At 42.3% G+C, this 14,826-nt stretch overlaps 1 protein-coding gene across 1 annotated transcript in view; it reads right to left on the reverse strand.

Annotated features, from left to right (window-relative positions):
• Positions 1 to 764: 764 nt before the first annotated feature.
• SLC26A8 (solute carrier family 26 member 8) overlaps positions 765 to 14,826 on the reverse strand; it is a 32,879-nt gene continuing 18,817 nt past the window's right edge. The window contains exons 12-20 of the mRNA XM_025206055.1: positions 13,340 to 13,435; positions 11,865 to 11,971; positions 7,769 to 7,838; positions 6,883 to 6,975; positions 6,656 to 6,790; positions 4,943 to 5,317; positions 4,088 to 4,142; positions 3,772 to 3,959; positions 765 to 1,390 (exon numbers count right to left, since the gene is read on the reverse strand). Coding sequence (XP_025061840.1) covers positions 1,172 to 1,390; positions 3,772 to 3,959; positions 4,088 to 4,142; positions 4,943 to 5,317; positions 6,656 to 6,790; positions 6,883 to 6,975; positions 7,769 to 7,838; positions 11,865 to 11,971; positions 13,340 to 13,435 — 1,338 coding nt within the window. The 3' untranslated portion in view covers positions 765 to 1,171. The remainder of the gene's footprint in view (positions 1,391 to 3,771; positions 3,960 to 4,087; positions 4,143 to 4,942; positions 5,318 to 6,655; positions 6,791 to 6,882; positions 6,976 to 7,768; positions 7,839 to 11,864; positions 11,972 to 13,339; positions 13,436 to 14,826) is intronic.

The raw sequence follows: 14,826 nt of genomic DNA on the forward strand, positions 1-14,826 counted from the left end.
TCAAATGGTCATAAACTACTACAAGACCGTTTCAGGCTGGACATAAGGAAGAATTTCTTTACTGTCCGAGCCCCCAAGGTCTGGAACAGCCTGCCACCGGAGGTGGTTCAAGCGCCTACATTGAACACCTTCAAGAGCAAACTGGATGCTCATCTTGCTGGGATCCTATGAACCCGGCTGACTTCCTACCCTTTGGGCAGGGGGCTGGACTCAATGATCTTCTGAGGTCCCTTCCAGCCCTAATGTCTATGAAATCTATTAAATCTATGAAATATCTTGTGCTGGCTCTCTGCCAAACAAGGGAATTCCACCCACAACTCTCAGCCCAGGTGTTGAGGTCAGGGAAGAATCTCTTGGATGAATGCATTAAGGTCTCTGGTACAAATGGCATTGCCATACCTCACAGAGACTGTTTCTGCCCCCCGTGATATCCTAGCATGCACCAGACTGTCCTGAGTATGAAGCTGATACTCAAAAAATAAAGCATTTTTTCAAATGCTACTGTACTTTTTTTTTTTTTTAAACTGTTCTTGGCTCCTAACATTGGACAGATAAATGTTTCTCCCTTCTTTGCTGTCTCAGTGAATTCCTACTGAAAAAAAGAAAATAAAAGAAAATGACGTAATTTGCTGACTGTGGGTTATAGCTGATCTGAATGGGATTGAGAAAAAAAACCCTCAGTATACTGATATCATTTTATTTTACTGCAGACACCAGCAATTCTAGGAAAATACAGAGTATTAGTGACAAAACACTTTCTTCTGGAACTTCACTTTATTTTGCATACTGTACATCCAAAATTAATGAAACAGCACGTGTACAATCTGCTGAAAAATGCAAACATTTATTCACTAGCAAACAGTATACAAAAATGTTCCGAGTTTGAGAACATTTGAAGTCATTCATAAAGAATTTCAGAAACCCTGCCAAAATTAATTCAATGGTTCCAAGTTTCATCTTGCAGAAAGTTAAAATTTGCCAGCTTTTTCATTGCTGAGTAGTACCCTTATAGAAAGTGCTTAATGGTAACCTGATAAACTTTGCTGGTTCACTAGAGTATTAAGTCATTGGATGGGTTGGCTGATTTGTTACATTAAGAAATTTGAAACAGATAACAAAGAAATAAAAAAGCAGTTAAGAACTACCAGGTATATTAGAGTGGGATTCCCTGTCACTGCTTTCGATTGCTGCCTTGTTTCCAGTCCTGCCCCCAGGACTCATCTTCGTAATCTGGCTCAAGAAGTGGAGTATCCAGCTGCCGAAGAACTTCCGGGTCCGTTTGTGAGTATGAGTCAAAGAGATTTGGTACTGGCTCTTCATTCAGAAGTTCATCCTCAGCAGTCCTTATAGAGAAAACATCATTGTTCTTATCCACATACTGACTTCTCTCCTGAAATGCACACAAAAGTGCTTCAGTTGCACAATGCCCAAGACAGTGGAATAAATCAAAATAAAAAGTTCACAGTTTCCCCCCACGTAGACTGAAGTGATCCAGCACTGTAACAATTTGGAAAAGAAAACTTAGAATTTTATCTTACCTTGCAGATCCTTCCTTACTAAGAAGGGCTAAATCCTGTTTCACTTTGTGCCTAAATAGCACACATGCAGCTGTATAACAGCAGTTTTTGACCTGCATTTTTATACATAGTTAGCCATTTAGGTTTTCTTGCACAGACCGACTGACTACTCTGGTCAGGCAGTTAGCCAGTGAGACAGAAATGTCCAGGTACATGGGCAAGGCTAGGTAAGTATCTTGCAAGCATTAGATACTGGAAAGAGAAGGAAGCCCTCCCACCTTTTTAGCCCCCAAACCTAAGACATTTGGCGAGCTGGGAAATCCAGGCTCCTGGCCCCCCACCTTCCCTCACTGAGAAGGGGTTTGAGCCCTTGCTTCCCACTTTCCAAGAAAGTGCTCTCTCTAGCCACCAAGTTATGCATTAGGCACTGCCCAGAGGCCCCTCCTCTTGGAAGCTGGTCCACTGCACCTTGCATTTAATACTCACTGGATAAAATGGATAAATGGTACAAGGATAGGTTCTGCCTCAGTGGGAGCAGGAGTCCAGACTAGAACAAAGTGCCTCCTATGTGCCCGCCTATGTCCTATACTCCACGGCAGCATACATTTAATACAGCCACATATCCTTTGACTTGTTTTCTTCCTCCTGGCTTCACATATCTACTCTGTCTCCCCACTGTTCAGTCAGTCGGCTTCAAGAGAAGGGCCGAACAGGATTCTGAAGCATGCCTGGTTTAGAGCATTTTGTTGGGAAGCAGAGGATGGAGGTTCTCATTGCTTCTGGGGAGGGGAACCTAGAACCTCAATCTCTCGCTCCTTAGGCAAGTGCCCTGACTGCTAGGATAGTTGGATAAAAGGTAGGAGAGTTCTTCACCCTGTTCTGGCAGATACTTGTGCATGGTGATTTTATTTCATCATAGTAAGAAATAAGACTCTTAAACTGTACATAAGTGCCATAAAACTGCAATTACATGGCTACATACATGTCATTTGGGTGCATAAAGCAAAATAAAGTATATCCTGAAGTGTATTAAAATTATGTAAACCACAAAACCATCCTCTCCCAACACACACACATTACTCCTGCCACCGTATATGAAAAATAACAATATTATCAGCTTACATTTCCATGGTACTTTTTATCCAAAGGGATTCCAAGGTGCATTAGAGGCTACACATACACAGTGGTCACTTTGCAAACCAGTGATATGCAGCCACCTTTTCTGGGGGGAATGCAGCAGTTGTTTAATGGCATCAAATAACAGCATGCAACAATTTAGGAAAAGATATATTTTTAAAGAGAATCCTGTACGCAAATCAAACAGAAGGATACATTTAGGAAGGCTGAATTTATCCAAATTGGAAAGGACAAAATGCTATCAAATGTTTCCTGTATACAGCTGATCTTGGAAGTCAGCTCCTGTTTTTACCCACGCAGGGCTCATTATCTCGGCTAGATACAGGGGAGATGGGAGACTTGTCACTTTGGAGGGACAATACTTAGGGAATTGTCCAAATCATCTTAAGGTAGGAATCCCAAGAGCAACTAAGCCTGGATAAAAACCTTACGTTATCACACAGTTGAAGTCAGTTTCCAAGAAGAATATGATGACTTTACACAGAGTGTATAATTTGTGTTAGAGCAGATTTAAAAAGGACCTTGCCACAGCACTGAACATCTTCTAAGCACTGTACAAACATTAATTAATACTTACTGGAGCCTCTAAAGTAGAGAAAAAATGGTTACTTATCCTGCAGTAATGGTGATTCAAGTGTGATAGCCAGTATGGATCCCACTGTCTGCAAGTTCAGACATTTTTCTGAGTAGTCTGGTCACATACACACTTTGTGTCTTGTCCTCCCGTGGAGGAATATAAAGACAGGAGCAGCCCCAACCCCTGCAACTCAAAGCTTTTGACTAATGAAGATGACAAAGCATGGATAGAGAACCCTTCATGGGATCCACACAGATAACAGCCTCTCAAAGAACCACAGTTGTTACAGGGTAAGTAATTATTCTTTCTTTCTTGACTATGCATTAATGCAGAACCAGCTGTAGGCAACTGGCAAGCATCATTCTCTCAGGATACTGGGAATGAGGAGAATCAGTTGTATTGATCAGCTAGGGACCTTGAAGTCTCCTTTTCCCATACACTCCTACTTATTCCCATATATCAAACTACCTGTCAATATTCACCACTTCATATACCCCTAGGATCACTGGGCAGCATCAAGATTTGAACTAAATACCATACCTTCTGTTCTTCTACCAGCCCTTCATTTAACTCCTGCTCAGGTTCTCCAATGCCGAGTTCCATCGGCTCCGGCATTTGCCGCTGTTCCAGTGCAGCCAGCACAGCATCATGAAGGGTTAGAAAGAACCGTGCTTTGGTGACACAGTTGTCGAAGAAATCATTCTTCTCAAAGATTGCTACTACAGAAACTTAAAAAAAAAAAAAAAGAGTCACAGCAAACAGCATCACTAAAGCATTTCACTTGGGTTTAAACTTATTTTGTTCCTGCAAACAACCCAGAAAGTGGTCAATACAGCATTACTAATACTATACTTACGGTGACAGCTAGCTATCAGGACTGTGATGCCAATATTCTGGAACATGTGGAAGATCTGTTGAGAGAAGTTCATATTAGGGGGAAGACATGCTCTACACAGAAATATATGGGCACCTAAAGGCAGGACAGAAAAGGGGGAAAAAAAAAGCACTTGCTTGTAATTTGTTGCCTCCAAAAGTCCTGTTTTTTCCAGGAGTCTCACTCAGGGGGTCTTACCTCAGCACAAAAACAGCAGAACTTTCACAAGTTCTTGGGGCAAATCATGTGCCAACCCAAAATTACCATCAAGTATCACTCTCTGTAGCAAACAAATGTTGCCATGCCATGCGCTTGTATTAGTTCCTTTCGTCATACTACAAGTGAAGCTTCCCTGACCCTAAGCTCATCACAACCCACACACAGAGTTAACAGTGGAAATCAGGATTTACATTTGCAAACCCAGCCAGTGATATAGAAGCATTTCAAGCTATGCTCACATTGAAGTACCTGAATACTAATTAACTTGGTTTTACAGACAGCCTATATGCTTAGGACTTTCTGAATGCTAATTAAAATTAAGGCATCTCAAGCTGGCACCCCAAAATTGGGACACGACAAAGCATTCAAAATCATTCACTGTTTCAGACAATTTAGACCAAGATGTAAGTAGAGGAAAATTACGGAAAACTGAGTGACAATAAAGCGGGATTATCTTCAAAGATGCACAACCACAAGGAATTTGTTTTCTCTGAAGATGCAATCTGCTAGGACTTTCACCTCAAGACTAAAAAACTGAGAACCACTGCTTTAAGCTAATGAGAAACAGGATATTGGCACACTTCAGGTGCTACTTTTATATGCATTCAAGGGACTTACCTGTCGAAGTAAGTCTGAAGCTTGCAAATCCACAAACTGTACCATACTAAAGTCTAAAATAATGGTGTGAACTGGATATATCGAGGACTCTGTGCATTCTGCTGCCTGACACAACAGCGTTGTGGAGTTATCCAGTCCACGGTCTAAAGGAAACAATGTTCTTTTCCCTTCATCCTTCCGCTTTCCAGTCTCAGGTCCTGCTGCCCTGCCTCTGATGTCTTCAGGCCGGCCAGGGGATAGTGCTGAAAACCCTGTTGAAAGCGTCTCAGAGCTGTGTTTACTTTCAAATTTCGACCAGCGTATCAAGTTCAGGGAAGACGATGAAGCCCCACTACTTCTGTGACTTCGCTTTACCAGTTTCTCAGTATATGGGATCTAGAACGGAGAGCATACAGTCAAGGGAATGGGCTAGAAGGTAGAAATTTCCTTGTTATATGATATAATATATGATACAATAACGTAGTAAATCATTCAAGGCATTTTCCTTCCCTCATGGTAGTAATGCCTTTGAGATTATGCTAAGAACAGAAGACAATAATATGAATATGTCAATTAGCAGGAGACCCTGGTTGTGGTCAGCAGAATACCTTCAGTCACCCAAGAACTGCATTGTTACCCTACTCCTTGAGATCATCATTGCAATGTCCATCATCAATTTTACATTTTTTTATTTAAAAAAGAGAAGGAAATTTATGAAGTTTCATGCAGCATATCTTCCTGCTATGAACAAGCAGTTTCTAGTATGCATTCATGAGAAAATTGAAAAGGTTTTAATTTTTTTCTTTAATAGTTCAAATATGTCGAAGCCAAACCCTTGTTTTTAAGATTCAGTGGATCTCTATACCTTAGTCCTCTTTCTAAGCCCTTTCAGCAGACAATTTTAGCTCAACTTATTATTTAAAAAAATGGAATATTGACTAGCTCCCACTTTAGCTTTTACACTAGAAAATGAGTTGAAAGTGGCTGAAAGGTTCACATACTGTGGCTCGACCCTCTGGGAGAAGCTTGACGTTCAAAACCATCCTTCCCATCAGTCCCACACACCTTCCCCAGACTAGTTTTCTTTAAGTCCACCCCCAACCCCCCCACAGAAGTATTTTATTATCTTTAGCTAACTACCCAGCATAGTCTGAGAATTAAGAATATTTTAGTAGGATTATCCATGTCCTGAAGTCTCTTCAAGATATTTGCCTATGAATTTGTCAAGTATAGGTAGGAGGACGAGACTGACTGAATAGAAGGCATTCAATTACCACTGAATTTAAAATAAGGAAAAGAGAAATCATCTGATCATCAAGGGCGCCTGTAGGCAGAGATTGTGGCTGGCAGGATTTAAGGTATTTATTGCTCCTGAGCTAGTGAATACCTGGCACAGGGACTGGCCAGAATTCTTCAGACAGTCAGTCCCCGTTGAGCCATTTGACATAATCACTTCTTTCAGTCAAGGAAAGGGAAAGAAGGTAATAATGTTGGATTTTTATATTTCAGGTCAAGTCAGCCAGCAAGCAGAGTACAGTATCTATTCATCTAGGTACAAGTGAGAGCAGAAGGATCATGCTTGTTATTTCTGATTTGCAAATATATGTAATTTTATATGCAATGCAGACAATACAAGTTTCTGGCAAGTTTATAACAGGGCCCTCAGTGCCAGAGAGTTTGGATGCTGTAGCTGGATCACTAGATAACTATTAAAAAGCAAATAAGGCTGCTTACCCTGGGTAATGGCTCAGGTGGATCACAAACACAAGCACATTTAAAATCTTTTCTCTGAACTCCAGTGTCAGACAGGCTGACTGAGATTAAAGCTCTCATTTCATTTTCATCGAGGGGCACTGCTTTCATATCCATCTGGAAAAAACAAGTGAGTATATTGGAGAGGACTGTGTATTTCCAGAACGGCAGTTCAGAAGCGGGTGATGACAGGAAAAAATGGCATTTACCTTACGTAACAAGTATTCTTTGAAGTGTTTCATATTTGCAAACGAGATGGAGGAGCAGCACTGGAAGATTTTAACACCTTCAATCTCCACTGCCTGCAAGACAAAACCCAAGCCGCTGAGGGCTGTCCACATGTAAGTACAATTATTCACTTGACTCTGACAATTATGTTTACGCTGTCTGTAGAGATATCCATACACACTTTAAGCTTATCGCCTTGGGTACTAGCAGCAATCTAGCCATGGAGCTCAATAACGATAATTTACCCTGGCACAAAGCAGTCTGCAGTGTAGGCATACCAAATGGGTCTCCTCTTACTATAGCTGAAAATGGTTTAGCTACTAGAACACAGACAAGCCAAATTGCTTTCAAGAGTCACTGTCTCCTATTTGTCTACGCTAGCATTTTTCTAAAATGTTCCCATCTTTGCAGTATACTAGTAGGGGCATACTAATGTGGAAAGGGCCTTGCTATTATCTGTGGTGGAGATAGACTATTCATTGTGGCCACAAGGGACAGGACAAGGAACAATGATCCTTGCAGCAAGGGTAATTTAGGAAGAACTCCTGCACTGTGAGGCTACCCAGAGAGGTTGTGAAATCTCCACCCTTGGACATTTGTAAGAGCAGAGTAGACAGACATTTGGCTGAGATGGCTCAGTCAGAGACAATCCTGCCTTGAGGAAGTGGCTGGACTAGATAACCTCCTCAGGTCCCTTCCAACCCTGTTCTTTTATGATTCTGTCATTGTTCCCTACTGCAGATATTGAATTATCTGTACAGATTTTCAAATCTTACAATGAACTGAACGTGATGGGTGACCCATGGACATTAATGTGCATGTAACAAAGATTAGAGGAGGGGGTGGCATGTCATTTTTTTCTCTTACTGCTTTGTAGTCAGATAAACTTCTATAAATATCCATGTGTTGAACCTGGCCCAGCATCATCATCTTCATTCTGAAACCAGATGTTTATTAGGCTTTTAAAGAGAAAAGGGAAAAAATAATAGCTCTCAACATTTTTGTCCCTGGAGTTCAGGGACATTACATTACTATTACATTGTTTTAGCCATAGTTCTTTGTGAAAATGATCTGTACATATCCACACCCTTTGGATGCATCTGTACCCCCAACTCTCTTGAATTCTCTGTGCCAAGCCATGGAAACTCCATATAAAAGGTAGGCAAGGAAACATCTTTTCCCCACAAAACATCCTCATTATTCAGCATAGCCCCTAAAGAAGTGGAGGAGGATCTGGAGTGTGGAAAGCATGAATTTGTAGTAACATTCTACTCAAAATCCATTTACCGGGGACTTGCTTGTTCTTTTGAGTGCCATCAGTACAAATACTCACTTGTGGTAAATGTATATGCAGTAACAGACCTGTAAGGTGAAACGGATGAAGAAGATGCTTAACTGAAATATGATTGCAGAATTGCTTTTCCAAAGTGTTCATGGCATTTCAAGTCTAGCTCAGGAGAGCAATGCTGTATGGAAGTGTAAAGCAAGTGTTAAGAAGCAACTTGAAATATTTGCAGAAGTGAAACATTCCAAGGGAGTGACTTAGACGCTGTCACAACCCAAAGTTGTGGTTTTTCTTGTTTGTGTGCGCTTCGGCATCGCTAAATCATGTTCCCGCCAAATTGCAGCTCTTTTGCATGGTGGAGTGTTCTGTTGTAACGGACAACCCACGTGCAGGAGCTTTTCCCGCCAGTTCTGTAGCTTTCTTTGCATAGTGCATTTCTTTTGCATTATAGTGATGCACGATGCAAAGGAGTTCCTGCCATTTGTATTTAGATTCGTGCCACATTATTGGCCGGTTCTAAATGTAGGCATACGTGGCGGCTAGCTATTGGCTTGCTAGCCGTACAAAAGGCTTGGGTAGTTTCCGCCCAAGTCGGAGAGAGAGAAAGCACATGGAGTTTGGGAAAGGTGTGTGAGGATTTCTAAGCGCTGCTGATCCCTACGAACCCAGCTTTTTCCTTAAGAGGGCAACAGAGGTTTAATTTGTCGAACCCACAGAGTCTTAACAGCTCCGGGGGACCTGGGAACCGAGTAACACTCACGGAGATACAGCTGCTCTGTAGGAACGAATTCTTGAACCTGCGGAGCCTGAATCACTCCGGGGTCAAGGAACCGAGTTTATTAGAGTCCTCCACCAAGAACTCAAGCGGAGCTGTGCCTGGAAAGCTGACCAGCCTACACCGCGACCACCTTGGGTGTAAGTAAATAATCTTTTCAATCAACCATTACGCCTCTGTGATTGATTCTAGCTCGAGCGTACCAAACCACGCCGCGGTTTTTCTCCAGCCCCGTGTACCCGGGCTGCCAGCCACAGCCTGTGTGCACAAAGACGGGCCCGGCTCGCACATGGGGACCCAGATGGGATCGAGAGAGAACTCGCACATGGCGATCCAGGTGGGATCGGGAGAGGGCACGCATAGACGCCACCTCAGACCAATTCACATGCGTTCTCATGTGTTCAGGGACTGGGATGCTCACTGGCTTAGTTTGTGTCTGTATAAGGTGTAATCTACTCTGACATGCACTGGCAGGACATGCACTGGCAGGAAGTAACCTCTTCAACAGGTATATCAAGATAAGCTTCAAGTATTTGGCAGTGAGAGAAATAATGGTGTTTTGTTTTGTTTAGGATAGTAGCTAAGAGCCCTTTATGCTGTCTACATCGCATCTCTGGCAGTGCTGGGAGCACCTGCTCTCAAACATATCCTGCCTCTGGCTTCCATTCACTTGCACCAAACCCAGAAACACAGCAATACAAAGTCAATCTAGGAGCATCCCTGGTGCTGCCCTTCAGACTTCTGCTACCAGAGTGCTTGAAGATGGCCATAGGAGAGAACTTGGAGCAGCTTTACTGCCATATTTCTGACTTTGACATAAGCAAGCAGGAGCAGGGGGGTGAGTTATGTTCAAGAGTGGGTGCTCCTGGCAGCACCAAGGGCATGATGCAGACATATCTTTACTATCAGTCTTTAGTCATCTGCTCTGGCAGCAAATGTGTTTGATGAAAAGATAACAGACTGAGACTTGAGTGAATTTCGGTAACTTCTCTGAAATAAGGACACAGGACTGCCACCTTCTCTTTATGGAATCTTTATGGGGGGACACTTGGCTGGATGGCAGCTCTGTGGAAAAGGACTTGGGAGTCTTGGTAGACCACAGATTTGATACGAGTCTGTAGTATAATGCAGCCATACAAAAAGCCAATGCAGTTTTGGGCTGCATCAAGAGAAGCATTAGGTGCAAGACACAGGAGGTGATAGTGCCTTTCTACTCAGCACTGGTTAGGCCTCATCTGAAGCACTGTGTGCAGTTCTGGGCTCCAGATTTTAAAAAGAATGTGGAGAAGTTAGAGAAGGTCCAGAGGTGGACAACAAAAATGATCAAGGGCTTAGAAGGCAAGTATATCAGGAGAGGCTGAAGGAGCTGGGCATGTTCAGCTTGTGGAAAAGGCACTGAAGAGAAGACATGAAAACAGTCTTCTAATATTCATAAGGGCTGCTATAAAGAAGAGGGAAAGCACATTACAAGAAATAATGGCCACAAGCTAGCAGAGAGCAGATTTAGATTGGACATTAGGAAGAACTTCTTCACAGTTAGAGTGGCCAGGGTCTGGAACGGGCTCCCAAGGGAGGTGGTGCTCTCCCCTACCCTGGGGGTCTTCAAGAGGAGGTTAGATGAGTATCTAGCTGGGGTCATCTAGACCCAGCGCTCTTTCCTGCTTATGCAGGGGGTCGGACTCGATGATCTATTGAGGTCCCTTCCGACCCTAACATCTATGAATCTATTTTCTCTCTTGCTGCAGAGAAGAGGATGTAGACCAATAAGGTGAAGTTGCAGCAAAGTAAATTTAGATTGGAAAACTGAAAAAATCTTCTCCATTGTGAAAATGATGAGGCAGTGGAATAGATTGCCTAGGGACATTGTGGACTCTCCATCACTGGAGGTGTTGGAAGAGGTTGGACAGCCACTGGCGGGGATGGTTTTGCCTCAGCTATGCCTATTTTCTACAATGAGTATTTCCCATGCTTTGGGGCTCTGCTGGTTGCTCCCACCCCTCCCCCTTGCTTCTGCTATGTGTGGCAGGGTGTTTTTAAACCTCCCCAGAGGCATTGTGTGTTGGCTACTGCTAAAGCTGGGGACTTCAACAGGGATGTGCCAATTCTCCTGCTAGGAATAAAGTCAGAGGTTTCTGGCTAGAAGGTCTTGCCCTCTATTCAGGATCAGACTGATTGCTATGTTTGGGGTCAAGAAGGAATTTTAGCCCATGGTCAGATTGGGATGGACTGTGGGGGTTTTTGCTTTTCTCTGTAATGGGGGCATGGCCCTCCACCCAGGACTTATTGAGCATATATTGACAACATTTTATAGACCATGGGTCCCCTGCTTTACCTGTGGCATGTTAGGGTATTAGTTAGGTCTATGTTGCATCAGGGTTGAGAGTAGTCTTATGTAGAGTTTAGATTATGGTTGTACGGGATGGTTTGGATAGGGATGATCCTGCCTCAGGCAGGGGTTGGACAAGATGACCTCTGGAGGTTCATTCCAGCCCTACTTCTCTGTGACTTCTATGACATATGGCGGGGGGGGGGGGCCTGGCTGATCTTATCACAATGTAGAATACATTTCAATAAATGACACATTTTCCCATAGACTCAAATGCATAGCTCATCAGCTTGGTTAGGATGAGGTTAAGGTCATATGGCGGGTCAGCCATTCCTGGCTGATCTTATCACAATGTAGAATACATTTCAATAAATGACACATTTTCCCATAGACTCAAATGCATAGCTCATCAGCTTGGTTAGGATGAGGTTAAGGTCCCAGTCCATGCACTGATGGGAAGACATTAGACAGATCTCAAGGTTAGTTTGACTGAAGGTTTAACAAATCCAAAAACATACCGGTATCATCCAAACATCAGCTTAAAGAAAACTTAGTGTACTGCCATAAGAACCCGTACCTGTGTGACCTCACAGTGATTATGAAGAAGGTGAACCCCATTGAGATGGCCAAGCCTATATCAAGACCGAGACAGAGAACCGCAGCAAAAGTCACAATCCAAATGACCTTTGAACAAAAGTCAGGAACAATAATATTAGTTATGACAAAGCTCAAAAATGTAGAACACACAAAGAATGCACACATCTACTCCATATCAGCCAACAGCACTCTCACAGTCAAACCAGTAATTCAGCTGCCTCCTGCTCTGATGTCTGTGTTTGAGATGGCTTCCTTTGAGTAGAGGTACTGTAACTTTTAGGAGGGTCATGGTAACTTTTTGGTTGAACTATTCTCAACATCATCACTAAGCGGGAGGATAGAGGAGTAAAAAATGGTAACAAGGGAAGTGTCTCTGCTTTACTCTTGGAACAGCTTTAGCCTGAAAATGATCACAGGCAGGCCTGAATAACCAAGGGTGCTGAGAATTTCCAATTTAGTTGGAGCTCCATCAATTCAGCCCCAAAGAGCCTTTTCAAAAAGAAGTCTTATGCTAAAACCTTTAGTGGAGTAACATGAAAAGTATTCCTGGTATGGCCAACTGAAGAAAGTACAACCACTCTTGCTGGCTGTATTTTTCCAACAGTCAAAGGTAATATCAGCAGAGATCAACAGCCTCTTCCTTATTAGAGACGTATTTCTTCCATATTAGAGTTGGCAACCTGTTCAGATGAGCTACCACAGCCCACAGACTCAATGAGCCTGTGAGTTGGTGTTGCAAGTTCATAGACTATTAGAAAGCATTGTTTCCAGCTACAAGCTTTTATATGGAATAGATTACCCACATTTCATCATATAAATGTATATGCAGGCTGCTACAAACAGTGGCTTCCCTTGTCCCTCCTATCAAAAACACAGCGCTGTCTGACCTCAGTGAAAATAGAGGATCTCAGTTCTGAAAAATCAACTCCTCAGTTTAATTTCCTTCCTTTTAATATACAGAACTCAAAAAGAGTGCATCTACTTATTGTTTGGGTATTTATCTAATAATGAACAAGATCACATCTGAGCATTCAGCATTTGCTTACTTCAAGCTTTTCTTGAGAGCATGTTGTTGGTTTCTAACATTTGCATGATTAAAAAAAAATAAGGTACATTTTTCATATGTAGTTGTGCATGGCCTATTTCTAGGAGAAGCTGTTTCCTTCAGCCTCCAGTCAATCATAAAGCTCCTGAACAAATGCCTCCTGTAATGCTCTGAGGGCATCAGCAATAACAATCTCTCTCAATGCTGAAGTAGCTGCAAACAGATTTGTAGAACTGCTTCAATGCATCCAGCAGCCATTTCTCTTTCAGTGAATTCCCCCCAGGTTTTTGCTAAATGGCCATTTTTCCAAGAGCACCTGCATTGTTATGTTTTCCCCCTTTGCCTCCCCAAAAGGTTTGTTTCTTCCTTAAAGCTCCCTCTAATCACAGGGCTAGTCTTTCAACACTTACTAAATGATACTTATCTTGCCTCCACAGGGTGGGGATGTCCAGAAATTTTTCAAGAAATGGAAACATGTTGACCATTACAATAGCAGCTAGGACAGCCTATACAAGTCAAAGAAAAATAGCATTTATTCTCCTATTAATTCTTTGTGGAACTCTGACCATGCCAAGTTATGAAGACACAGACAGTGGCTAGATCAGCTGCTAAATTAAGGCCTTGAAATATCCACATTCCAATAATTGCCATGGATACATATGACTAAAACTTCATCTCATTTTTAAACCCACATTAAATTTGTGTATGGTCTCTTGTCTAATTACATAACAGCTTCTGCCAGTATAATTGGATCTTACTGTGTGTTAAATTCCTCTACAGTATTCTTCAGTGAATCATTGCAAATATCCCTGTGTTTCTGCATTACTGAAGTACATACTGCTATTTCAAAGAGTGGTTTCAGTTAGCTCCAGCAGCTCACAACTAGATAGGGGAAGCTATTTGACATCATTTTTCTTTCCTTTGTAGATAAGTGAATAGGAAGTGGGTGGGTAACATCCACTTTGTCAAGTAGCTCTGAGGAAGAGTATGCTCCCTATCTCATAAAGAGCCCAGATGACAAATGGAAGTAATGCTCAGTCCCATGTCCCCTATTTAAAACCTTCAAAAGAATAAAAAGATCTACAGGAAAGATTAGGGGAAAGAAAGAAAAAAAATGGTTCACCCCAAAGAATATATAATTGATAAAATGTAATTATAGTTCCGCATGGCAACGTAAGGTCCGCAGGAGACAATGTTTGCAACCTTATGGTTTTGGAATAAGTCTCAAAGTCCAAGCTTGTATCCCCAATTTCCATCTGGAGGGTTTTGTTTCTTTGTTTCTTTCTTTCTTTGTTTCTTTCTTTTTTTTTTTGCATCTCAGCCTCATCTAAAGCACCAATCCTGCAAACACTTATTTGCGTATGGATGTAGCTCACAGATGCCTACAGCTCCACAGGAGGTTGTGTGTACAAGTTTGCAGATATGCAGAGGCACAGATATTTCTGCAATGACCTGGATGTAGACCATTGCTATAAAAGCCTCAATTTGGCAGTGGCTGTGTGAGGGCTACCACGGTAGCTATTGGCGATGTAGCAGGGTACAGGAGGTAGGTGAGAAGGGAATCCTGCCTCTGGCTGGAGCGAACAGCCTCTGGATGAGGCCAAATGGAGCACATCAGCCTGCCCCAATTCTGACACTCCCATCCATAGTCAGTGCTCAGGGCTTGTGTCCTGGTTACACTACTGCAGATACATAACTGCGATGCAAAGTGAAACATCCTTTAAAAATGATGGATTCTGGGTATGAAGTTTCATTCATTTTTTAACCAAGGAACTTAAGATCTTTCTAAAGGTAGTATACCGCCCTACTTTATCAGAAAGGTGCAAAAAAAAAAAAAAAAGCAGCATTGCTGGTTTGGTAGAGGACCGTTTGAAATTGCGTAGCCAGTTCCTTTCTG

This window comes from Alligator sinensis, unplaced genomic scaffold (assembly GCF_000455745.1).
Source record: "Alligator sinensis unplaced genomic scaffold, ASM45574v1 scaffold872_3, whole genome shotgun sequence".
In the NCBI taxonomy this organism is placed as follows: domain Eukaryota; kingdom Metazoa; phylum Chordata; order Crocodylia; family Alligatoridae; genus Alligator; species Alligator sinensis.